This window comes from Salmo trutta, chromosome 9 (assembly GCF_901001165.1).
Source record: "Salmo trutta chromosome 9, fSalTru1.1, whole genome shotgun sequence".
NCBI lineage: Eukaryota > Metazoa > Chordata > Actinopteri > Salmoniformes > Salmonidae > Salmo > Salmo trutta.
Window position 1 is genome coordinate 12,302,668 of NC_042965.1, and position 26,330 is coordinate 12,328,997.

The following is a 26,330-nucleotide window of genomic DNA, read 5'->3' on the forward strand; positions in this document are numbered from 1 at the left end:
CTGGGCTCTTGCAGTCATCTTTGCAAGACGGCCACTCCAAGGGAGAGTAGCAACGGTGCTGGAATTTCACCATTTATAGACAATTTGTCTTACCGTGGACTGACTTTTAGAGATACTTTTGTAACCCTTTCCAGCTTTATGCAAGGCAACAATTCTTAATCTTAGGTCTTCTGAGATCTCGTTTGTTCGAGGCATGGTTCACATCAGGCAATGCTTCTTGTGAATAGCAAACTCAAATTTAGTGATAAAAAAAAAAGATATATATATATATATATCTTGAATGGGGCAGCTCTAACCAAATCTCATTGATTGGACTCCAGGTTAGTTGACTCCTGACTCCAATTAGCTTTTGGAGAAGTCATTAGCGTAGTGGTTCACATACTTTTTCCCAACCTACACTGTGAATGTTTAAATTATGTATTCAATATAGACAAGAAAAATGCAATAATTTATGTGTCATTAGTTTAAGCACACTGTGTTTGTCTATTGTTGTGACTTAGATGAAGATCAGATCAAATTTGATGTAAAATTTATGCAGAAATCCATGTAATTCCAAAGGGTTCACATACTATTTCTTGCCGCTGTAGTGTATATTCTGTGCCTTTATGGTCCTATTTAAGTCTTTGCAATCCCTGGGCCAAGATCCTTAGCAGATGACTGTACTTTATTTTTCCCAGGTCTCCCCTGGGGCAGACCATGAAGGCCCTCAGTCTAGCATTAGGAGGTGTGACATGTGTTGACCCATTCACATCATTTTCTCACCCTGTTTGTGTTCCAACTCTTCCATAATGTCCAGCTTTCACAACAGTCTCTATGGCAAAGATCTGCAAAACCACACATAGACTGCTCTTACAAACCCCTCCGTAAATACAGTACGCTCCTGCACATGGCTACTAACCTTATATTTGAAATGGCCAGTGTGACCCCTAAATTCAAAAGCTAATAATGTTATAAGACCAAGATTTTGCAATTGAAGAAATCATAAAATCTATTTTATTTCCAAACTCGCTCAATAAACCAAGCCAGGAATTAACATTTAAAACCTAAAAATAAGTGGACATGACTATCCAATTTGGTTAGTCGATGGTAATATAAATATTTGAGCGAAAAACCTGTCCCAACTGTTGGAGTCAATTATTCATCACATAATACAATTACCCATTCTAAAATAAGAGGTACTAGCCAATATAATTCATGCCAAAAAAAGCATTGCAAATTTGATTGTGCGGAGTGGGGTTATCTTTTTGTAACTTTGAAATAGCCATAATTGGTTGTGGTTCTAGCTGTAAGCTTATATACAGTAGATGTTGTAATTGAATGTTGGTTCCATTGCCAATTTTCCACATTACTTATTTGGAGGGGATGAAGCCCAGAGTTCTTTAGTGTGGTCTGTTTTCTCATCCCAGAGCCAACACCTCGTAGCTAGCTGCTCCCGAGAAACTGAGCCTTCACTTTCTTTCCGTGGTGGCATCCTTCCTCACTCTGATGTTGATGTTCTACTGTTGTTTTTTATTTTCTCCCATGGCTCAGTTCCAGCCATGACAGGGCAGGTTTTATCCCACAGTAAGCCAGTGTGGTTTAGTAACCATAAACATCTGATTGACCTGCAAGACAGAAAATACCAGCATGGCGTCCTACTACGATGCCTGACAAACAAATTGAATTATGACTAAATTAAATGTTTTCAATTTCACAATACCAATGCTTTCCCACTACTTCTCTAAACATCCTTGAGATCCTCAAGACAGTAGTTACAGAACTAATCTCCAGACATTATCCCCTTCCATTCTCCCCATTTAAATAAAAAAAGATCAGACCAGTAGGAAGCTAATTATATCCAGCCACCCTACTTGCATGTGTGTCTATGGGTACGTCCTAAATAGGCACCCTATTCCCTAAGTGCACTCCTTTTGACCACCACCCGCATAGGGAATAGGGTACCATTTCAGATGCAGTTTGTGTTTGTGCTGCAGTCTGTCTGAAGGCCCCCTGGGCAATGCCATCTGTGTCCTCATCCTGTCCCTCTTTCCAGAGGAAGGTGTGGAGGTGGAGGGGCTCGATGAGGTCCTGGACGGGCGGTGGTGCCAGGCTGCCCTGGCAATGCTCAGACACACCAAATGGTTTCAGGTGGGACATCTGTTCTGATTTTCACATACCTCATTCAGAACTGTTTGCTCCCTAGAGGGATATTTGGGGAACATTAAATGGCTTAATATCCTTTGTATGACTGAAGAATTGAGCAATCCTGATGGTGGACTCTACATGTTTTTTTTTATCATCACTGGACTCTTATTGTGAGTCTGTTCACATTGTCTGTTCACATTGTAGGCCAGAGTGACCGATCTGAAGTCGTGTGTCATCGTCATGCGTATTTTCAGAGACATGTGCAACAGACTAACTGTGTGGGAGCCTCTCAAAGGATGGGTAAGTGGTCCAGGGAGAGGAGGAAGAGGTGTATGCACATCATGTACAGTGCATTCGTAAAGTATTCAGACCCCTTCCCTTTTTCCACATTTTGTTATGTTACAGCCTTATTCTAAAATGGATTAAATAAAAACATTTTATATCTTTTTCTAATTAAAAATAAAAAACATGCCTTATATTCAGACCATTTGCTATGAGACTCGAAATTGAGCTCAGGTGCATTCTGTTTCCATTTATCATCCTTGTGATGTTTCAACAACTTGATTTGAGTCCACCTGTGATAAATTCAATTGATTGGACATGATTTTGAAAGGCACACACCTGTCTATATGTTGACAGTGCATGGCAGAGTAAAAACCAAGCCACGAGGTCGAAGGAATTTCCCGTAGGGCTCCAAGGCAGGATTGTGGAGAGGCACAGATCTCGGAAAGGCTACCAAAAAATGTCTGCCGCATTTGAAGGTCCCCAAAAACACAGTGGCCTCCATTATTCTTAAATGGAAGAAGTTTGGAACCACCAAGACTCTTCCTAGAACTGTCTGCCCGGCCAAACTGAGCAATTGGGGGAGATGGGCCTTGGTCAGGGAGGTGACCAAGAACATGGCGGCCTGCTTGGAGTTTGCCAAAAGACACCTAAAGGACTCTCAAGCCATGAGAAACAAGATTCTGATGAAACCAAGATTGAACCCTTTGGCCTGAATGCCAACCGTCACGTCTGGAGGAAATCAGACACCATCCCTACGGTGAAGCATGGTGGCAGCATCATGCTGTGGGGATGTTTTTCAGCGGCAGGGACTGGGAGACAAGTCCGGATCAAAGGAAAGATGAATGGAGTAAAGTACAGAGAGATCCTTGATGAAAACCTGCTCCGGAGCGCTCAAAACATCAGACTGGGGCGAAGATTCGCCTTCCAACAGGACAGCGACCCTAAGCACACAGCCAAGACACGCAGGAGTGGCTTCGGGACAAGTCTCTGAATGTCCTTGAGTGACCCAACCAGAGCCCGGACTTGAACCCGATCGAACATCTCTGGAGAAACCTCAAAATAGATTTGCAGCGACGCTCCCCATCCAACCTGACAGAGCTTGAGAAGAATGGGAGTAACTCCCCAAATGCAGGTGTGCCAAGCTTGTAGCGTCATTGACGCTAGGCTGTAATTGCTGCCAAAGGTGCTTCAACAAAGTACTGAGTGAAAGGTCTGAACTTATGTATGTGATATTTCAGCTTTTTATTTTTAATACATTTGCAAAGCTTTCTAAAAACCTGTTTTTGCTTTGTCATTATGGGGTAGTGTGTGTGTAGATTGATGAGGAAAAAAACGATTTAATCCATTTTATAATAAAGTCTTGCGTAACAAAATGTGGAAAAATTCAAGGGGTTTGAATACTTTAGGAATGCACTGTATATTTGGTGCTGTACATGTTGAGTTTAGATATCCTCTGTGTGTGGTGTTGTCCCTCAAGGTAGCTTTATTCACGTCGGGAATTTACCTGAGTGCGTGAGATGCTATTGTGTTCATGGTTGCTGCGTTTGCCTTAGGGGAACGTAGCAGGAGTGATACTTTGGTGCAACTCCATACAATTCAAGGTTGCTGCGTGATATGTGGCTCTGTTCATGGTGGAACTGAGCAGGACTTAATGACTTCGGTGAAACTCCTCGTGATTATTGCATTTTCTCTTTTGTGTGTTGCGCTTGCGTTCACTAGTGTCTATGACTCACATGATTATGCATAGTATTGACGTCAAACGGAAAAATTACGGATTGTTCGTGATGTTGTGATATTCTCTACTAGTGTTTACAGAACTGGTGCTGTGAGATTAGGATATCAGGACCTGCTTAGACAAAGCAATTGTCTAAGCAGTAGAGTCGAACAAAAGGGAGCAATGGGTTATAATATATTGGAAAATGCAATATTGCAGTTGTAATGTGTACATAATGCATGGGATGCTAAGGCATACATGTACGAAAGCGTGTATTGTATTGTAAATGTATTTAGTTCTGTCCTTTTTGTGATTTACTTGACTATTAATGTTATTTCATGTTTTGTGTGGGCCCCGGGAAGAGTGGCTGCTGCTTTAGAAGTAGCTAATGGGAATCCTAATAAAATACTAAATACTCTCTCCCCCCCCAGCCCCTAGAGCTGATCTGTGAGAAGGCCATAGCCACCTGTAACCGGCCTCTGGGGCCCGGAGAGGCCCTGCGCAGGGTCATGGAGTGCATCGCCTCAGGGATCCTCCTCCCAGGTCAGTCACTGGGACTATGAGGTTTTATATCCAGGTATCCCCTGGGAAAGTGGTCTGCTGACCTCAATGGGACTTACTGTGCCCATTCACTGGGGGTGGATGGGCTGAGTTAGCCCAGTAAGCCCATACAATGTATGTGGATTTTTACTGCTGTTCCAGATGGGCCGGGAGTTCACGACCCCTGTGAGAAGGAGCCAACAGACACCTTGTCAGTGATCACAGGCCAACAGGCTCAGGCTATCACTCACAATGCACAGGTGAGACACTTAAATACATCAGTGACATACCTACAATACATACAGCTGAAGTCGGAAGTTTACATACACTTAGTTTGGAGTCATTAACTTGTTTTTCAATCACACCACAAATTTATTTTTTAACAAACTATAGTTTTGGCAAGTCGGTTAGGACATCTACTTTGTGCATGACACAAGTAATTTTTCCAACAATTGTTTACAGACAGATTATTTCACTTATAATTCACTGTATCACAATTCCATTGGGTGAGAAGTTTACATACACTAAATTGACTGTACCTTTAAACAGCTTGGAAAATTCCAGAAAATGTCATGGCTTTAGAAGCTTCTGATAGGCTAATTGACATCGTTTGAGTCAATTGGAGGTGTACCTGTGGATGTATTTCAAGGCCTACCTTCAAACTCAATGCCTCTTTGCTTGACATCATGGGAAAATCAAAAGAAATCAGCCAAGACCTCAGAAAAAATTGTAGACCTCCACAGGTCTGGTTCATCCTTGGGAGCAATTTCGAAATGCCTGAAGGTACCTCGTTCATCTGTACAAACAATAGTACGCAAGTATAAACACCTCATACCGCTCAGGAAGGAGATGCGTTTTGTCTCCTAGAGGTGAACGTACTTTGGTGTGAAAAGTGCAAATCAATCCCAGAACAACAGCAAAGGACCTTGTGAAGATGCTGGAGGAAACAGGTACAAAAGTATCTATATCCACATTAAAACGAGTCCTATAATGACATTACCTGAAAGGCCGCTCAGCAAGGAAGAAGCCACTGCTCCAAAACCGCCATAAAAAAGCCAGACTACAGTTTGCAACTGCACATGGGGACAAAGATTGTACTTTTTGGAGAAATGTTCTCTGGTCTGATGAAACAAAAATATAACTGTTTGGCCATAATAACCATCGTTATGTTTGGAGGAAAAAGGGGGAGGCTTGCAAGCCAAAGAACACCATCCCAACCGTGAAGCACGGGGGTGGCATCATCGTGTTATGGGGATACTTTGCTACAGGAGGGACTGGTGCACTTCCTAAAATAGTTGGCATCATGAGGAAGGAAAATTATGTGGATATATTGAAGCAACATCTCAAGACATCAATCAGGAAATTAAAGCTTGGTCACAAATGGGTCTTCCAAATTGACAATGACACCAAGCATAGTTCCGAAGTTGTGGCAAAATGGCCTAAGGACAACAAAGTCAAGGTGTTGGAGTGGCCATCACAAAGCCCTGACCTCAATCCCATAGAAAATTTGTGGGCAGAACTGAAAAAGTGTGTGTGAGCAAGGAGGCCTACAAACCTGACTCTGTTACACCAGCTCTGTCAGGAGGAATGGGACAAAATTCACCCAATTTATTTTGGGAAGCTTGTAGAAGACTACCTGAAATGTTTGACCCAAGTTAAACAATTTTAAAGGCAATGCTACCAAATACTAATTGAGTGTATGTAAACCTCTGACCCACTGGGAATGTGATGAAAGAAATAAAAGCTGAAATAAATTATTCTCTTTACTCTTATTCTGACATTTCACATTCTTAAAATAAAGTGGTGATCCTAACTGACCTAAGACAGGGAACGTTTACTTGGATTAAATGTCAGGAATTGTGAAACTGAGTTTAAATGTATTTGGCTAAAGTGTATGTAAACTTTCGACTTCAACTGTATATTACATACCTACAATGCTGTAAAGTCAGACTTGTATACATCAGGAAAGAAATGACACTGCTCTCCTCGTTACAGTACCTTCTCCCTCACTTTGATTGGATGATGTTTATTTAAAGAGGCCCAGAGGCCCAGTCGAGGTCTATAGTTGGATCAGTGCTGCTACAGCACCCCAGACTCGACCTCTACAGCCCCTTGGAGCTGAGGACACTCATGATGGAGGCCTAATTAGCCCACTAATGAGCGTGGGAAAGCATTCCCAGTGTACCAGCACTGCTTAGTGCTGCTTACATAAAACACTTCTGGACTGCCCCTGTCCCTGAGCAGAATGCAATGTAATACTATAGGGAGGGTAGAGGAAGGTGAGGAGGATCTCTCGGTTTCTCGCTCCAGGTAGGAGGAAATCTGTTTTGTCCATGCGCTGTACAGTAAGTCAAGGTTGTTGCAAGTGTGTATATGCTCCCAGTGTAACAACTCTTTCCAAGATCTCTTATTGAATAGTGTGGTGATTGAGAAAGTTAAAACTGCTGGGGGTAAGCCTAGATAGTAAGCTGTTATGGTCAAAACATGTAGACTCTATGGTTGTTAAAATGGGAAGAGGTCAAATCAAATTTTATCGTCAATGTAAATAGTCCGGTTGGCCATTTAATGAATTGTTCATCAGTCTTATGGCTTGGGTGGGGGTAGAAGCTTTTAAGGAGCCTTTTAGTCCTAGACTTGGCGCTGCGGTACCGCTTGCCGTACGGTAGCAGAGAGAACAGTCTATGACTTGGGTGACTGGAGTCTTTGACAGTTTTTTGGGCTCTCCTCTGACACCGCTTAGTATATAGGTCCTGGATGGCAGGAAGCTTGGCCCCAGTGATGTACTGGGCCGTACGCACTCCTCCGTAGCTAGATACCAAGCAGTTGCCATACCAGGCAGTGATGCAATTGGTCAGGATGCTCTTGATGGTGCCGCTGTAGAACTTTTTGAGCATCTGGGGACCCATGCCAAATCTACTGAACTGGTACTGAAGCAGTTTGCACACAGTTCAGATACTCATCGGTACCTCACAAGACATGCAGCCAGAGGTCTCTTCACAGTCCCCAGGTCCAGAGTAGAGGCTGGGAAATGCACAGTATTAAGAGGCATTTTTAAATATTTTTTGTATTGTATTATTAATTGTAGTGTTGTGTTGTGTTTTGTTTCCTATTTGGACTCTAGGAAGAGCTAATTGGGGATCCTAATACAATAGTAAAATACTAATCAAGTAAATTAATGGGGTACTGCTAGATTTTGGCATAGCAATGCTACTGTACCTGTACAATTCCAGTCATTACGCTAACGCATGCTAGCATTGGCTTGTGAAAGTACTGCTAACTTCCTTCATATAGACTTAAATAGCAGAATCTCGCAGTATAATATTAAATACATGCTATTGATCGAGAGTTCTGTATTTAATTCACCCATTGATTACATTCTAGTAGGTATTTCTAGCATCGCTCATTCCTATAGGGCTTGTGGTTGTTTTTGACTCTTGTTTTGTGCCCTCATTCTGTCTGGTATTATACTGTGTCTGTCTGTTTCAGCATGCGCTACGCCTCCTAGCTTTTGGACAGCTTTATAAGGTCCTGAATATGAATCCTCTCACTCCAACCAAACCGTCACACAGACTCTCCGGGTTGGACAAAGGTGTGTGTGTGTGTGTGTGTGTGTGTGTGTGTGTGTGTGTGTGTGTGTGTGTGTGTGTGTGTGTGTGTGTGTGTGTGTGTGTGTGCGCATGCTCGAGATCTCAGGTTGTCTCTGCTCTCCTGAAGGTGAAACCATAATTTGTATCACACAGGAACCTGTCGTAAAAGGCAGCACGAAGACAGACACACTGACGACAGACAGCTCTTCAAGAGGATGAAACACAACCTGATGAGAGGTCAGATTCACTGCTGCTCTGGCTAAATCCTTCCTGAGTGTAGGGAAATCCCTTTCCTCTCCATTCAGCCTAGAGAACTACTTGATGTAATGTAGATGCGTAGACTTCCTGTAGATCAGCCTATGCCAATTGCCCATATAAGAACTCTATAATAGAATGCTGGTACATTCCAGAATGTCAATACTCAAAAATGGCATTCTGAGTGGGGTATTCATACCATCTCTCATCTACCCCTCATGGCTAGTAAGGATGTCTGGGTCACAGTAATTCAATTTCCCCTCACTGTGACTCCAATCCCACAGGACTTCGATCTTCCACAGTTCAAAGCAGGTGACTGACAGATAGGGGGTTGAAATGGACTGGGGATGAATCCCCCTCCAGGCAGTCTCTCACACAATTATCTTTCCACACCTCGCTACCTCTCACAGGACACTTACCGACACTATAGGACGCTGTCCTTGTATTAGCACCACCACGTTCTCCCACTATCAGACACACCTGCTCCCTTCCTCAATCTCACTCCTGGTCTGCCTGGGCATTTAGATTAGACATGCCTTGACACCTGCCATGCTAACCGAGTACAAAATCAGAATCCACTGTATAGAACTAGACCTAAACTCAGCAAAAAAAGAAACGTCCTGTCACTGTCAACGGCGTTTTATTTTCAGCAAACTTAACATGTGTAAATATTTGTATGAACATAAGACTCAACAACTGAAACAAACTGAACAAGTTCCACTGACGTGACTAATAGAAATGTTACTGAACAAAGGGGGGGTCAAAATCTAAAGTAACAGTCAGTATCTGGTGTGGCCACCAGCTGCATTAAGTACTGCAGTGCCTCTCCTCCTCATGGACTGCACCAGATTTACCACTTCTTGCTGTGAGATGTTACCCCACTCTTCCACCAAGGCACCTGCAAGTTCCCGGACATTTCTGGGGGAATGGCCCTAGCCATCACCCTCCGATCCAACAGGTCCCAGACATGCTCAATGGGATTGAGATCCAGGCTCTTCGCTGGCCATGGCAGAACACTGACATTCCTGTCTTGCAGGAAATCACGCACAGAACCAGCAGTATGGCTGGTGGCATTGTCATGCTGGAGGGTCATGTCAGGATGAGCCTGCAGGAAGGGTACCACATGAGGGAGGAGGATGTCTTCCCTGTAAAGCAGTGTTGAGATTGCCTGCAATGACAACAAGCTCAGTCCGATGATGCTGTGACACACCGCCCCAGACCATGACGGACCCTCCACCTCCAAATCGATCCCGCTCCAGAGTAAAGGCATCGGTGTTACGCTCATTCCTTCGATGATAAATGCGAATCCGGCCATCACCCCTGATGAGACAAAACCGCGACTCGTCAGCGAAGAGCACTTTTTGCCAGTCCTGTCTGGTCCAGCGACAAATCAAATCAAATGTATTTATATAGCCCTTCTTACATCAGCTGATATCACAAAGTGCTGTACAGAAACCCAGCCTAAAACCCCAAACAGCAAGCAATGCAGGTGTAGAAGCACGGTGGCTAGGAAAAACTCCCTAGAAAGGCCAAAACCTAGGAAGAAACCTAGAGAGGAACCAGGCTACAACAGGCCTACAAGCCCTCAGTCCAGCCTCTCTCAGCCTATTGCGGACAGTCTGAGCACTGATGGAGGAATTGTGCATTCCTGGTGTAACTCGGGCAGTAGTTGTTGCCATCCTGTACCTGTCCCGCAGGTGTGATGTACCGATCCTGTGCAGGTGTTGTTACACATGGTCTGCCACTGCGAGGACGATCAGCTGTCCGTTCTGTCTGCCTGTAGCGCTGTCTTAGGCGTCTCACAGTATGGACATTGCAATTTATTGCCCTGCCACATCTGTAGTCATCATGCCGCCTTGCAGCATGCTAAGGCACGTTCACGTTTTGGTATTTTTCAGAGTCAGTAGAAAGGCCTCTAGTGTCCTAAGTTTTTATAACTGTGACCTTAATTGCCTACCGTCTAAGTGTCTTAACGACCGTTCCACAGGTGCATGTTCATTAATTGTTTATGGTTCATTGAACAAGCATGGGAAACTGTTTTTTAAACACTTTAAAATGAAGGTCTGTGAAGTTATTTGTTTTTTTACAAATTATCTTTGAAAGACAGGGTCCTGGAAAAAGGGACGTTTCTTTTCTTGCTGAGTTTATAAAGTACTGTTCAGAATCCCAATCTCATATACTTTTAATTTATGTCATTGAAACCCTGTATGGTCTCCATGTTTCCTCCTAGTTCTGGACAATAACATGATGAACCACTCCATGAACGCACTGATAAGACTGAACCAGGTCCACCCGGGTCTGCAGTACAAGCTATTGTCCCAGTCCGGCCCGGTCCACGCTCCAGTCTTCACCATGTCTGTGGACATCCACGGCACTGTCTACGAGGCTTCCGGTGCCTCCAAGAAGACGGCCAAACTACAAGTAGCACTTAAGGTACCCAACAAACTTATTTCAGTAAATGGCATGTGAAGAATACATGGAGGGATGCATGTTACGAGATGATGAAGACTAGCAGTTAGGACAGGCAGAGGCCAGTAACATGAGAGAAGCATTGTATTGGATTGAGGGAGAAGAGTGGATTTTTAAGGAAGATGTTGTAGAATCATCTGTACATGTATTGTAGAACTGTGACACAGAGAGAATTATTACATTGATACATTGCAGATAGGACACAACTATTGGGTGCACTCTACCATGATAACACACAGTGACCAAGGAAGTGCTCCTCCTCTTGATCTTACAGTATATATTATTTTACTATCTTTGTTCCTCTTGCTCCTGTTCTCCAGGTCCTACAGGCACTAGGTTACCCAGCTGACTTCGATGTGGACCTGGACTCCCTGAGCGCTGACGAGAGGTCTGACGGCGAGGGCCGCAACCGTAGAAGTGATAGAAACGACAGAATGTCCACCAGCTCCAGCAGAAACTCTGTCACCTCTACAGACGCGCACGAGGTATCCACACAACAGTCACGCTAACAACACAACGCGACCGTCACACGAACACTAGCTAACTACACAACCATCACACTGACAACATGATGTTACCACACAACTGTCACACTAACATGGGAACCTATTATAAAGCTTAACAGAATTTGAAAGCTTTATATTCAGGTCCAGATTGTGTCCTGTGGCTTTCATTGTGATTGCCTACAGTATATGTGATAGTTGTTAAACTGGTGTACGTCCATAATAGATATGTTTTGTGTGATTCACTGACTGAATACCATCTCTTAAAATTATAGAGAGGTAGTGATTTCCTCCTATTATCCCTAGTCCCGCGCCCCAGGCCCTCTCCTTACGGCAGGGGGCAAGAACCCAGTGATGGAGCTGAACGAGAAACGCAGAGGCCTGAAGTACGACCTCCTATCAGAGACCGGCAGCAGCTACGACAAACGCTTCATCATGGAGGCAAGTCTTTATACACACCTACACGCTTAAGCTGCTTTTTGTTGCGCTAAGCGCTTCACGAAGGGCCCAGCACTGCGTACAGAGCCCTCAGCGCACTCGCCCTCCTCGCACTGTAGGCTAAAATACCTTGAGTTTCCCTGTATTTCGTTGGGAAACAGCTGTGAAGCGAGCTGTAGCCTATCGCGTGTTTATGAGTCTGTTATTAAAGAATGTGAAAGAAAATTGTGTATGTTTGCTGATTTTTCTTTAAATCATGTATGGTTGTTTTTTGGCATAAATTAAATAAGTTCATATGGTTAGAATATCTTTAGTGTGTATCTGTGTGTGAAATATATATGCCTACTGAAATCAGTTACGTAGTTCATGCGAAAATATTAGGATCTGATAAAAGGCCAACTTTTTTTTTTTTTTTTTTCGGTGGCATGCATTGAAATGTGTGGCTTTATCGTGGCTTTCTATTGCATAATTACTATGCATTAATGGACTTGTTTAACTTTTATTTTTTATTTTTTAGCTATAGTAAATAACATATTCAAGTGTGGGAAATTCATTCTATTGAAACTAAAAAAACTTGTTTTATTTCGCGTCAGCGGATAGCATAATCCGCCCGTCCACAATTCACCTGTGGTAAATATAAAGAGCCCCTCCATAAAACAAAAATTGGAGGCCCCTTACACTTCAGTGTTGTGATGCAAAATGCATAGCGCAAAATGCATAGCGCAAAATGCATAGCGCAAAATGCATAGAATTGAAAAGGTATTGTCGGATATTATGCATGATAATCAGACAGGTTTTTTTACATGTACGATACATTGGAGAAAATATAAAAGTACTGGAAACAATAGAACACTCTGAAAAATCTAGGAAACAAGGCCTGGTATACATAGCAGACTTTGAAAAGGCTATTGTTAAAGTACGATTGGAATTTATATATCAATTATTCTATTATGAACTGAACACCTCTGATTTGTAAATCCAAACCAGACTAAGTCCTTTCCAAAAAATGTAGGAATTCCTCTTCTCTCAAGCGAGTTAGCCACCTTGCTGGGAGCCCAAATCTCTCAATTAACTCAAAAGGACATTGGATAGCATGAATAAAGGCAAATCATCTGGATGTGACGGTATTCCCCCTGAGCTTTATTTAAAATGTGTAGTCAGTTAGGTCCACTATTGCTCGACATGATTAACATAGCCATTCACAAAGGTTCATTTGGGAAAGATGTGAATACAGCACTAATTTCACTTTTGTAAAAACAAAACAAAGTTAAGGAGGCCACCAAGTGTTCTCTCACTATTGCCCCCTATCTTTGATGAACACATATTAAACTGTTTTTCCCAAAAGGTTGACATCCCGTCTCGAGACTTACTTACCCAAATTGGTCCACATGGACCAAAGTGGGTTTGTTAAACTTTTATCCTCGGATAACCTCCGACTATTACATATCATAAATGCCTCATCAGACACCAGCTTCATAGGCTGTTTTATCTCTCGAAGCTGAAAAAAGCTTTTGATAGACTACAGTGGTCATATCTGGTCTGTCTTGGAACATACAGTACCAGTAAAAGGTTTGGACACACCTACTCATTCAAGGGTTTTCTTTATTTTTACTATTTTCTACATTGTGGAATAATAGTGAAGACATCACAACTATCAAATAACACATATGGAATCATATAGTAACCAAAAAAGTGTTAAGCACATCAAAATGTATTTGAGATTCTTCAAAGTAGGCACACTTTGCCTTTAAGACAGCTTTGCACACTCTTGGCATTCTCTCAACCAGTCTTGAAGGAGTTCCCACATATTCTGAGCACTTGTTGGCTGCATTTCCTTCACTCTGCGGTCCAACTCATCCCAAACTATCTCAATTAGGTTGAGGTCAGCTGATTTTGGAGGCCAGGTCATCTGATGCAGCACTCATCACTCTCTCCTTATTGGTCAAATAGCCCTTACACAGGAGGTGTGTTTTGGGTCATTGTCCTGTTTAAAAACAAATGATAGTCCCACTAAGTGAAAACCGGATGAGATGGCGTTTCACTGAAGAATGCGGTGGTAGCCATGCTGGTTCAGTGTGCCTTGAATTCTAAATAAATCAGACAGTGTCACCAGCAAAGCACCATCACACCACCTCCTCAATGCTTCACAGTGGGAACCACGCATGCGGAGATCATCCGTTCACCTACTCTGCGTCTCAGAATGACACAGCGGTTGGAACCAAAAATCTCAAATTTGCACTCATCAGACCAAAGGACATTTCCACCGGTCTAATGTCCATTGTTCGTGTTTCTTGGCCCAGCATGTCTCCTCTTCTTATTGGTGTCCATTAGTAGTGCTTTCTTGTAGCAATTCGACCATCAAGGCCTGATTCACACAGTCTCCTCTCAACAGTTCATGTGTCTGTTACTTGAACTCTGAAGCATTTATTTGTGCTGCAATCTGAGGCTGGTAACTCTAATGAACTTATCCTCTGCAGCAGAGGTAACTCTGGGTCTTCCTTTCCTGTGGTGGTCCTCATGAGAGCCAGTTTCATCATAGCGCTTTTTTGTTTTTTCGGCTGCACTTGAAGAAACTTTCAAAGTTCTTTACATTTTCCGCATTGACTGACCTTCATGTCTTAAAGTAATATGATGGACAGTGGTTCTCTTTGCTTATTTGAGCTGTTCTTGGCATAATATGGACTTGGTCTTTTACCAAATAGGGCTATCTTTTGTATACCAACCCTACCTTGTCACAACACAACTGATTGGCTCAAACGCATTGAGAAGGAAAGAAATTCCACAAATTAACTTTTTAACAATTGAAATGCATTCCACCTCATGAAGCTGGTTCAGAGAATGCCAAGAGTGTGCAAAGCTATCAAAAACAAGGTAAAGGGTGGCTACTTAGAAAAATCTCAAATATATTTTGATTTGTTTAGCACTTTTCTGGTTACTACATGATTCCATATGTGTTATTTCATAGTTTTGATGTCTTCACTATTATTCTACATTGTAGAAAATAGTACAAATAAAGAAAATCCCTTGAATGAGTAGGTGTCCAAACTTTTGACTGGCACTGTATGTGAGTTGACTCCAGTTTAAATCATTTGTTAAACATACTATATGCCAATCCCTCAGCCATAGTTATAGCAGGCAATATCACAGTAACATATTTTGTATGATCTCTTTTAGGTCCAGCTTTTGAAAGGTTGGCTTTCCTGGATATAGCCACTGTATTGTGATCACTGCATCCAATGGGTACGGATACAGCTTTAGAACAAAGTTCTACAGTATTAGTAAAAATGTGATCAATACATATGGATGATCTTGTTCCTGTAGTGTTTGTAAACACCCTGGTAGGTTGATTTTAATAACCTTAACCAGATTACAGGCACTGGTTACAGTGAGAAGCTTCTTCTTGAGCGGCAAGCTCGATGAAAACCAGTCAATATTCAGGTCCCCAAGAAAGTAGGCCTCTCTATTTACATCACATACACTATCAAGCATTTCACACACATTATTTAGATACTGACTGTTAGCACTTGCTGGCCTATAGCAACACCAGGCAGGTGAACACGCAACCACACTTCAATAACACTTGACATGAGATCTTCTCTAAGCATTACAGGGATATGGCTCTTTAGGGGTGGAAAACATGGTTTCAGGGTGGTCAGGTGGGTGGTTGGATGGGTGGGGTTAGGGAACGGGATGGGAGGTTGGCTACCTTTTGCTTATTATCCTTTACATACTAAATGTATTACTTTTCTTAACTTTAATGTGGTCATAATGATCAATACTTTGTATTTACAGTGCCTTCGGAAAGTATTCAGACCCCTTGCTTTTTACACATTGTAACGTTACAGTCTTATTCTAAAATGTTTATATTACATTTTTCCTCAGCAATCTAAACACAATAACCCATAATGACAAAGCCAAAACTGTTTTTTAGACATCTTTGCAAATTTACTAAATAAAAACAGATGCCTTATGTAAATAAGTATTCAGACCCTTTTCTATGAGACTCGAAATTGGGCTCAGGTGCATCCTATTTCCATTAATCATCCTTGAGTTGTTTCTACAACTTGGAGTCCACCTGTGGTCAATTCAATTGATTGGACATGATTTGGAAAGGCACACACCTGTCTATATAAAGCCCCACATTTGACAGGGCATGTCAGAGCAAAAACCAAGCCATGAGGTTGAAGGAATTGTCCGTAGAGCTCCGAGACAGGATTGTGTCAAGGCACACATCTGGGGAAGAAGGGCTTTGGGGAAGAAGGGCTTTGGTCAGGGAGGTGACCAAGAACCAAATGGTCACCCTTTCAGAGTTCCTCTGTGGAGATGGGAGAAGTTTCCAGAAGGACAACCATCTCTGCAGCCCTCTACCAATCAGGCCTTTATAGTTGAGTGGCCAGACTGAAGCCAATCCTCAGTAAAAGGCATATGACAGCCCGCTTGTAGTTTGCCAAAAGGCACTCAAAGGACTCTGACCATGAGAAACAAGATTCTCTGGTCTGATGAAACCAAGATTGAACTCTTTGGCCTGAATGCCAAGCGCTTACGTCTGGAGAAAACCTGGCACCATCCCTACGGTGAAGCATGGTTGTGGCAGCATCATGCTGTGGGGATGTTTTTCAGTGGCAGGGATTGGGAGACTAGTCAGGATCGCGGCAAAGATGAATGGAGCAAAGTACAGAGATCCTTGATGAAAACCTGCTCCAGAGTGCTGAGGACCTCAGACTGGGGTGAAGCTTCACCTTCCAACAAGGCAATGCAGGAGTGGCTTCAGGACAAGTCTCTGAATGTCCTTGAGTGGCTCAGCCAGAGCCCGGACTTGAACCTGATTGAACATCTCTGGAGAGACCTAAAAATAGCTGTGCAGCGACGCTCCCCATCCAACCTGACAGCGCTTAAGAGGATCTTTAGAGAATAACGGGAGAAACTCCTGAAATACAGCTGTGCTAAGCTTTGTTGCATCATACCCAAGAAGACACGAGGCTGTTATCACTGCCAAAGGTGCTTTAACAAAGTCCTGAGTAAAGGGTCTGAATACTTATGTAAATGTGATATTTTAGTTTATTTTTAATAAATTATAAAAAATGTCTAAACCTGTTTTTTCTTTGTCATTATGGGGTATTGTGTGTAGATTGATGAGGGGTGAAAAAAACAATTTAATCCATTTTTAGAGTAAGGCTGTAACCTAACAAAATGTGGAAAACCGTCAAGGTGTCTGAATACTTTCCGAAGGCACGTTATGTACCTTTTTTCTAAAAAGGTAAGTATGAACTGAATATTAAGATTAATATTGTACCTGTAATTGTAATTCTACCCCCCCCCCCCCCCCATGAAAAAAATGAAATCCTATACATATGGAAACATTGTGGTTTTAGAGACACAAAGTAACAATGATTAAAGGGACTGCATGCCAATCTATTCCTGGGCTCTCACCATCAAGTCACATGCACAATTATCAGATTTCTTATTATTTCAATCGGAATTTATTCATTAACGTCATTTTTGCATGGTGGGAGAGTAACAATTCTAGCCTACTGTTTTTTGACAAACTCCAAGGTTCTCTGACAATAGCCTACGTGTCTCATGCGCAACGACATCCCTGTGTTTTCCGAGACATTGCAGAGTTTGACAGGTGCATCTCGCAATTAGAGCAAGCAAACAAGAACTGAATTGATAAATTGATGCTTAAAACAAAGTACCGTGCACATATTTTATATGAATGGCCTACATTTAAAACATTTTTGGAAATGGCAAGTTCACTTTCTCATACATAAATGCATCTCAAGTGTGAGTGTGCTGTTCAGCAGCTCACATCAGCAGAATGATGGACCGTTTATAGGTCAAGCAGACAATGGCAGATGACCAACATACATTTTGAGATATGGAATCCAATGTGGAGACATCAAAACAGTCTTCACTGGCGTTTAGCGCACCGGGAAGATCGGGAAGCATAAAGGGAAGCACAGCCGAGAGCTGCCCAGTGACACGAGCCAACTAGATGAGCTAAACTATTTCTAGGCTCGCTTCGAGGCAAACAACACTGAAACATGGATGAGAGCACCAGCTGTTCCGGACAACTGTATGATCACGCTCTCCGCAGCCGATGTGAGTAAGACCTTGAAACAGGTCAACATTCACAAGACCGCAGAGCCAGATGGATTACCAGGACGTGTACTGCGAGCATGCGATGACCAACTGGCAAGTGTCTTCACTGACATTTTCAACCTCTCCCTGTCCGACTCTGTAATACCTACATGTTTTAAGCAGACCACCATAGTCCCTGTACCCAAGAACACTAAGGTAACCTAAATGACTACCGACCCGTAGCACTCATGTCTGTAGCTATGAAGTGCTTTGAAAGGCTGGTCATGGCTCACATCAAAACCATTATACCCAAAAACCCTAGACACTCTCCAATTTGCATACCGCCCTAACAGATCCACAGTGATGCAATCTCTATTGCACTCCACACTGCCCTTTCCCACCTGGACAAAAGGAACACCTATATATGAGTGCTATTCTTTGACTACAGCTCAGTGTTCAACACCATCGTGCCCTCAAAGCTCATCACTAAGCTAAGGACCCTGGGACTAAACACCTCCTTCTGCAACTGGATCCTGGACTTCCTGACGGGCCGCCCCCAGGTGGCAAGGGTAGGTAACAACCGATCCGCCACGCTGAACCTCACACAGGGGCCCCTCAGGGATGCGTGCTCAGTCCCCTCCTGTACTCCCTGTTCACTCATGATTGCACGGCCAGGTACGACTCCAACACCATCATTAAGTTTGCAGATGACACACCAGTGGTGGGCCTGACAACGACGAGACAGCCTATAGGGAGGAGGTCAGAGACTGGCCATGTGGTGCCAGGACAACAACCTCTTCCTCAACGTGATCAAGACAAAGGAGATGATTGTGGACTACAGGAAAAGGAGGACCGAGCACGCCCCCATTCTCATCGACGGGGCTGTAGTGGAGCAGGTTGAGCGTGTCCATATCACCAACAAACTAACATGGTCCAAGCACACCATGACAGATGTGAGGAGGGCACGACAAAACATATTCCCCCTTAGGAGACTGAAAAGATTTTGCATGGGTCCTCAGATCCTCTAAAGGTTTTACAGCTGCACCATCGGCAGCATCCTGACTGGTTGCATCACTGCCTGGTATGGCAACTGCTCGGCCTCCGACCACAAGGCACTACAGAGGGTAGTGCGTACGGCCCAGTACATCACTGGGGCCAAGCTTCCTGCCATCCAAGACCTCTACATACCAGACGGTGTCAGAGGAAGGCCCTAGTCTTAGACTGTTCTCTCTGCTACCGCACGGCAAGCGGTACCGGAGCGCCAAGTCTAGGTCCAAGAGGCTTCTAAACAGCTTCTACCCCCAAGCCATAAGACTCATGAACATCTAATCAAATGGCTACCCAGACTATTTGCATTGTCCATCCCCCTCTCCACCCCCTCTTTTACACCGCTGCTACTCTGTTATTATCTATACATGGTCACTTTAATAACTCTACCTACATGTACATATTACCTCAATTACCTCGACTAACCGGTCCCCCCCACATTGACTCTGTACGGTATGTAGTCTCGCTATTGTTTTTTTACTGCTGCTCTTTAATTACTTGTTCCTTTTATTTCTTATTCATATTTTTTAAACTGCATTGTTGGTTATGGCCTTGTAAGTAAGCATTTCACTGTAAGTATTCGGCGCATGTGACTAGTAAGATTTGATTTGATCTCAGACAAAGCAAGAATTATTGTCCTGCTGATGGGGGCTCTTAAATTATTCAGGTGATTGATTAGAATGAATCTTTCAGAACATTCACATCTAGCCTGCTAGTCATTCAGCACACTTTCCTTGGTCAAGTCAGTCACATTCGGTCTTTTCATATCGTTTTAAATTATTTATTTTTTTAACTGTTAGCCTTTTGGCCCAGCGTCGTCCGGGTTAGGGGAGGGTTTAGCCGGGCTTGGCCGTCATTGTAAATAAGAATTTGTTCTTATCTGACTTGCCTAGTTAAATAAAAGAGAAATGAATAGGCTTCAGTCAGACTTGACGTATTGGTGCCAATAGCCTAATACTCCTCCAATCGATGGAGAGATTCTGTCTGCTGCTGATAAGTTTGAGGGGATCGGTCAGAACAAGCCGCTGTGCAGAATCTCTAATAAAGGCAATTCCTCTCCAACATATGCTGTTTGAATTAACATTCCAAGGAAGTATTTTAGGCCTAGTTTTATTATTGATATAATTATATTATGGAGCAAATTGAAAGAACATTTATTATTACCAGGTTAAAATAATTTATTTTGGTTTATTTGTTTCTCCTGGGTTATTGAATATGTGCACGTTTTTAATTGCTCAATACATGAATTAGTAGGCAAACGGATTAGGTAGTCCATTTTTCAAGTAATCTGCCCAACCCTCTTTTATTCTAACAAGGAAGGCAACAAAAGTGCATTCTTCCTGTGCTGGTTTAATCGCATGCAGCACAGATGTTTTATAGACAAACACAGCCAGCTGTGTGTGTGCGGGCGCGGCGCACCAGACATTTGGGGGGTGCCAGCCGTGTGGGTGTGGACAAAAGAGTCGCCTATGAATGAGTTTGCTTTTTCTGCAGCATTCGCTGTAAAATATAACTCTTTGTGGCGGTGCTTCGCATATATATACACACAAGTCTGTGTGTGTATGTATGTATGTATATATATATATATATATATATATATATATACACACACACACAGACTTGCACACACACCCAGCAGCCTAGCACCTGTTTGACTTTTATTATAGTCTTTTGACCTGACCAAGAGAAACTAAACTAGAGCCCAGTAGGTCAGGACAAGTGGCCCTAGTGTAGTTCTGAATGAGTGTCTGTACTGTACTGCAGGTGGAAGTTGATAAACAGAAGTTCCGAGGCTCGGGGCCCAATAAGAAAGTAGCGAAGGCTTGCGCTGCCCTGGCTGCTCTGAAGAGACTCTTCTCTGACTCCAAAGACCCCCGCAACAAGAGGAGGAGACCCACCACACTGGTGGGTGGACAAAGATCACTTTCAGCCCATCCATAGAATTCAAATGAGCCTATCATTATTAGTTGTGCAGCATACGTCCGAAAGTATGGAAATGTATGCAAAGGTGATGCTATAACCGTAACGAATGTGTGTGTTTGTTTGCAGGTGAAGAGAACTGTGTCATCAACCGTGACTATCCCAGCCCATGCCCATTCCAGGCCTAGAACAAGACCAGTGATGCATAGAGCACCCTACATCAGCACTCCCCCCACCCATGGCTACCTCCCAATAGGTAAGACCCGGGGCTTGGTGTTTGTAAATGTGTGTGTTCGTTAGAGGAGCAGTGCTTACATAGCGATAACCTAACTAAAGTTCCCTGACCTCTCTTTCCAGGCTATGGAGCTCCATATGGTTATGGTACTGCAGCTCCCCTCCCTGCCTATGGTAAGCACATTGTTCATACCAGAGCCAGGACCAGCAGCTACTAGACAGTGTCACACATGCATGCATTTTTAAAATGTTTTTTTGTATTATATCCTCATTTTTTTGTGAACTCCAATTGCAATCTTGTCTCATCGCTGCAACTCCCCAACGGGCTCGGGAGAGGCAAAGGTCTAGTCATCCTTCCTCCGAAATATGAACCGCCAAACCACGATTCTTAACACCCGCCTGCTTAACCCGGAAGCCAGTCCCACCAATGTGTAGGAGGAAACACCGTTCAACTGACGACCGAAGTCAGCCTGCAGGCACCTGGCCCACCACAAGGAGTCACTAGAGCGCGATGAGCAAAGTATTCCCCCCCGGCCAAACTCTCCCCTAACCCGGACGACGCTGGGCCAATTGTGGGCCGCCCTATGGGACTCCCGGTCACAGCCAGTTGTGAGACAGCCTGGGATCGAACCCGGGTCTGTAGTGATGCCTCAAGCACTGCGATGCAGTGCCTTAGACCACTGCGCCACTCGGGAGGCCCCGCATGCACTTACTTTTCCACCTCGCCATTTTCTGCTTTCCTGATTTCTTAGTGAGGGTGCTCAGACGCCGAACAGTCAAATGTGAGTGCCTTCAGAAAGTATTCACACCCCTTGACTTTTTTCACATTTTGATACGTTACAAATTGGGATTAAAATTTATGTAATTGGCTTTTTTTTTTAAATCAAAAATATACACAAAATACTCTGTCAACCCCCTGAGTCAATACATATTAGCTTTGGCAGCAATTACAGCTGTGAGTCTTTCTGGGTCTCTAAGTATAAGAGCTTTGCAAACCTGGATTCTTCAAGCTCTGTCAAGTTGGTAGCCATTTTCAAGCCTTGCCATAGGTTTTCAAGCTGATTTTTAAGTCAACTGTAACTAGGCCTCTCAGGAACATTCAATGTTCAAACTTCCTAGTCCTTGCCAATGACAAGCATACCTATAAGATGATGCAGCCACCACCATGCTTGAAAATATGAAGAGTGGTACTCAGTGATGTGTTTTGTTGGATTTGCCCCAAACATAATGCTTTGTATTCAGGCCAAAAAGTTAATTTCTTTGCCCCATTCTTTGCAGTATTGTTCTGTACAGGCTTCCTTTTCACTTTGTCATTTAGGTTAGTATTGTGGAGTATTGTAGATCCATCCTTAGTTTTATCTTATCACACCCATTTAACTGTTTAAATCACCATTGGTATCATGGTGAAATCCCTCAGCAGTTTCCTTCCTCTCTGTCAACTCGGGAATTCGATCTAGCAACCTTTCGGTTACTGGCCCAACGCTCTAATCACTTGGCTACCTGCCGCCCCAAATGAGGGACCTTACAGAAAATGGTGCATGTGGGGTACAGCTATGGGGTAGTCATTCAAAAGTCATTTTAAACACCATTATTGTACACAGTTAGTTCATGCAACTTTTCTGGTTACTACAGTTGAAGTCAGAAGTTTACATAAACTTAGGTTGGCGTCATTAAAACTCGTTTTTCAACCACTCCATAAATTTCTTGTTAACAAACCTATAGTTTTGGCAAGTCGGTTAGGTCATCTACTTTGTGCATGACACAAGTAATTTTCCAACAATTGTTTAGACAGATTATTTCACTTGTAATTCACTGTATCACAATTCCAGTGGGTCAGAAGTTTACATACACTTGTTGACTGTGCCTTTAAACAGCTTGGAAAAATTCCAGAAAAGGATGTCATGGCTTTAGAAGCTTCTGATAGGAAAAATCAGAAGCTCAGTGCCTCTTTGCTTGACATCATGGAAAAATCTAAAGAAATCAGCCAAGACCTCCACAAGTCTGGTTCATCCTTGGGAGCAATTTCCAAACGCCTGAATGTACCACGTTCATCTGTACAAACAATAGTAGGCAAGTATAAACACGATGGGACCACGCAGCCGTCATACCACTCAGGATGGAGACACCTTCTGTCTCCTAGAGATGAACGTACTTTGGTGTGAAAAGTGCAAATCAATCCCAGAACAACAACAAAGGACCTTGTGAAGATGCTGGAGGAAACCGGTACAAAAGTATCTATATCCACAGTAAAACGAGTCCTATATCGACATAACCTGAAAGGCCGCTCAGTAAGGAAGAAGCCACGGCTCCAAAACCGCCATAAGAAAGCCAGACTACGGTTTGCAACTGTACATGGGGACAAAGATTGTACTTTTTGGAGAAATGTCCTCTGGTCTGATGAAACAAAAATAGAACTGTTTGGCCATAATGACCATTGATATGTTTGGAGGAAAAAGGGGGAGGCTTGCAAGCTGAAGAACACCATCCCAACCGTGAAACACAGGGGTGGCAGCATCATGTTGTGGGGGTGCTTTGCTGCAGAAGGGCCTGGTGCACTTCACAAAATAGATGGCATCATGAGAAAGGAAAATAATGTGAATATATTGAAGCAACATCTCAAGACATCAGTCAGGAAGTTAAAGCTTGGTCACAAATGGGTCTTCCAAATGAACAATGACCCCAGGCATACTTCCAAAGTTGTGGCAAAATGGCTTAAGGACAACAAAGTCAAGGTATTGGAGTGGCCATCACAAAGCTCTGACCTCAACCCTATAGACAATTTGTGGGCAGAACTGAAAAAGCGTGTGTGAGCAAGGAGGCCTACAATCCTGACTCAGTTACACCAGCTCTGCCAGGAGGAATGTGCCAAAAGTCACCCAACTTATTGTGGGAAGCTTGTGGAAGGCTACCCGAAACATTTGACCCAAGTTAAGCAATTTAAAGGCAATGCTACCAAATACTAATTGAGTGTATGTAAACTTCTGACCCACTGGGAATGTGATGAAAGAAATAAAAGCTGAAATATATCATTCTCTACTATTATTCTGACATTTCACATTCTTAAAATAAACTGGTGATCCTAACTGACCTAAGACAGGGAATATTTACTAGGATTAAATGTCAGGAATTGTGAAAAATTGTGTTTTTGGCTGAGGTGTATGTAAACTTCCGACTTCAACTATACATGATTCCATATGTGTTGTTTGATAGGTTTGATGTCTTCTATTATTCTACAATGTAGAAAATAGTCAAAATAAAGAAAAACACTTGAATGAGTAGATGAGTAAACTTTTGACTGGTACTGTATGTTCTAAGTTTCATTTGAATGGGTAGATTGTACAATTTGTAAAAAAAAATTGTAGGTTTTCTCTAGAGGATGCCTTCAGTAATGTTCCCTGTCATGAGATTGTCCCCAGCCTCTCCTGTTTTCTGCCACTACTACCCATTTTAGGATGGCTGTTCACCCCCATGTGTACAACTCAGACAGAGAACCTTGAAAAAAAAGACATGATTTTATTTTAGTATGATGTATATTTTTATAGGTACAAAAATACTTGAATGATTGAAACACAGTGACGTTAATCTTGTTCATTGGATATTGATTGTTCACAAATGTTTGTTATAGATTAAGAACAAAATACTTAATAAGTTTAATTGGTTACTTGATTTGTTTGTCTTATTTTGAGATATATGTTTAGACATTATACATTTAAAATGTGTTTTTATCATATATTATCCATCAGTTGAGCACCAGTACTTGACTTGCATAGCATTCTGAAATTCACAGCTAGACCCAAGTCACCACTTTTTCATATCCACCACAATCCTCTGCCACTCTTCACCTAATCAAACCTCATTATCAAAATGTGCCTTTTAGTTTATGTAACACTGCCTTATATAGGTCACGGCTGTAACCACAGATTTTCTCTGCTCCCTCCACCTCTTTCTCCCTCTCTCTTTAGGCGGCCTGTACATTGACAGTGCCTTTTACCAGCCACAGACTATTGCCACTCCTATTATAATTCACCTCGGTCCTCAGGATCTCTTCTGACCTCAACAGCCAGCAGGGGATCTCATTTGACCTCTGCTCTCTAGAGCCATCAGGGGATGACTTGGCGTTTTGACTTAGCTTCCTGTCTGACCAGGCTCTCATTTCCTTATTAAAGGGATACTTCCTGATTTTTGCAATGAGGCCTTTTATGTACTTTGTGGTTATAATTTTTATGTCTGTGTCCAGTATGAACATCTAGTAACCCAAAGGTTGCGATTTTTTTTTCAAATCTCATCACGAACAACTTCAGCATTTTTTGTTAATTAGCAACTTTTCAACTACAAATATGTTAGCTAACCATTCCCCTAATCTTAACCCTTTTAGCTAACCCTAACTTTAACCCTTTAGCTAACCCTTCCCTTAACCCTAACGTTTTAACCTAACTCCTAAACTTAACCTTAACCCTAACCACTAGCCTAGCGTTAGCCATCTAGCAAGAATTTGTAACATATCATACATTTGGTAAATTCGTAACATATCAAATGTTTTGCAAATGTGTAACATATAAACTGAAGAAAAACAAACGCAACATGTAAAGTGTTGGTTCCACGTTTCATGAGCTGAAATAAAATAGCCCAGACATTTTTCCATACACACAAAAAACGTATTTCTCTCAAATGTTGTTCACAAATTTGTTTACATCCCTGTTAGTGAGCATTTCTCTTTTGGCAAGATAATCCATCCACCTGATAGGTGTGGCATATGAAGAAGCTGATTAAACAGCATGATCATTACACAGGTGAACACTGTACTAGGGACAAAATTTCTGTAAAATGTGCAGTTTTGTCACACAACACAATGCCACAGATGTCTCAAGTTTAGAGGGAGCTGCAATTGGCATGCTGACTGCAGGAATGTCCACCAGAGCTGTTGCCAGATAATTTAATGTTCCTTTCTCTACCATAAGCCGCCCTCATATTGGGATGCAGCTACCCATACTTGACACTACCTCTATCTTCCTTCGTACTAGACACGGAGACATACACTCGTGAATACCATGTTTATCTGACTCTGGGGAAGTAGATAAAAGGCCTCATTGCCAAAATCACAAAGTATACCTTTAAGACTGTGTCCAGATCCTC

At 42.7% G+C, this 26,330-nt stretch overlaps 1 protein-coding gene across 1 annotated transcript in view; it reads left to right on the forward strand.

The window, feature by feature from the left end:
- Positions 1-25,558, forward strand: part of LOC115199901 (spermatid perinuclear RNA-binding protein) — a 53,142-nt gene extending 27,584 nt beyond the window's left edge. The window contains exons 6-18 of the mRNA XM_029762436.1: positions 2,033-2,127; positions 2,329-2,424; positions 4,555-4,666; positions 4,826-4,923; positions 8,150-8,252; positions 8,404-8,487; positions 10,736-10,938; positions 11,295-11,459; positions 11,784-11,918; positions 20,808-20,948; positions 21,093-21,219; positions 21,321-21,371; positions 25,160-25,558. Of these exons, the coding sequence (XP_029618296.1) occupies positions 2,033-2,127; positions 2,329-2,424; positions 4,555-4,666; positions 4,826-4,923; positions 8,150-8,252; positions 8,404-8,487; positions 10,736-10,938; positions 11,295-11,459; positions 11,784-11,918; positions 20,808-20,948; positions 21,093-21,219; positions 21,321-21,371; positions 25,160-25,248 (1,499 nt within the window). The 3' untranslated portion in view covers positions 25,249-25,558. The remainder of the gene's footprint in view (positions 1-2,032; positions 2,128-2,328; positions 2,425-4,554; positions 4,667-4,825; positions 4,924-8,149; positions 8,253-8,403; positions 8,488-10,735; positions 10,939-11,294; positions 11,460-11,783; positions 11,919-20,807; positions 20,949-21,092; positions 21,220-21,320; positions 21,372-25,159) is intronic.
- Positions 25,559-26,330: the final 772 nt, after the last annotated feature.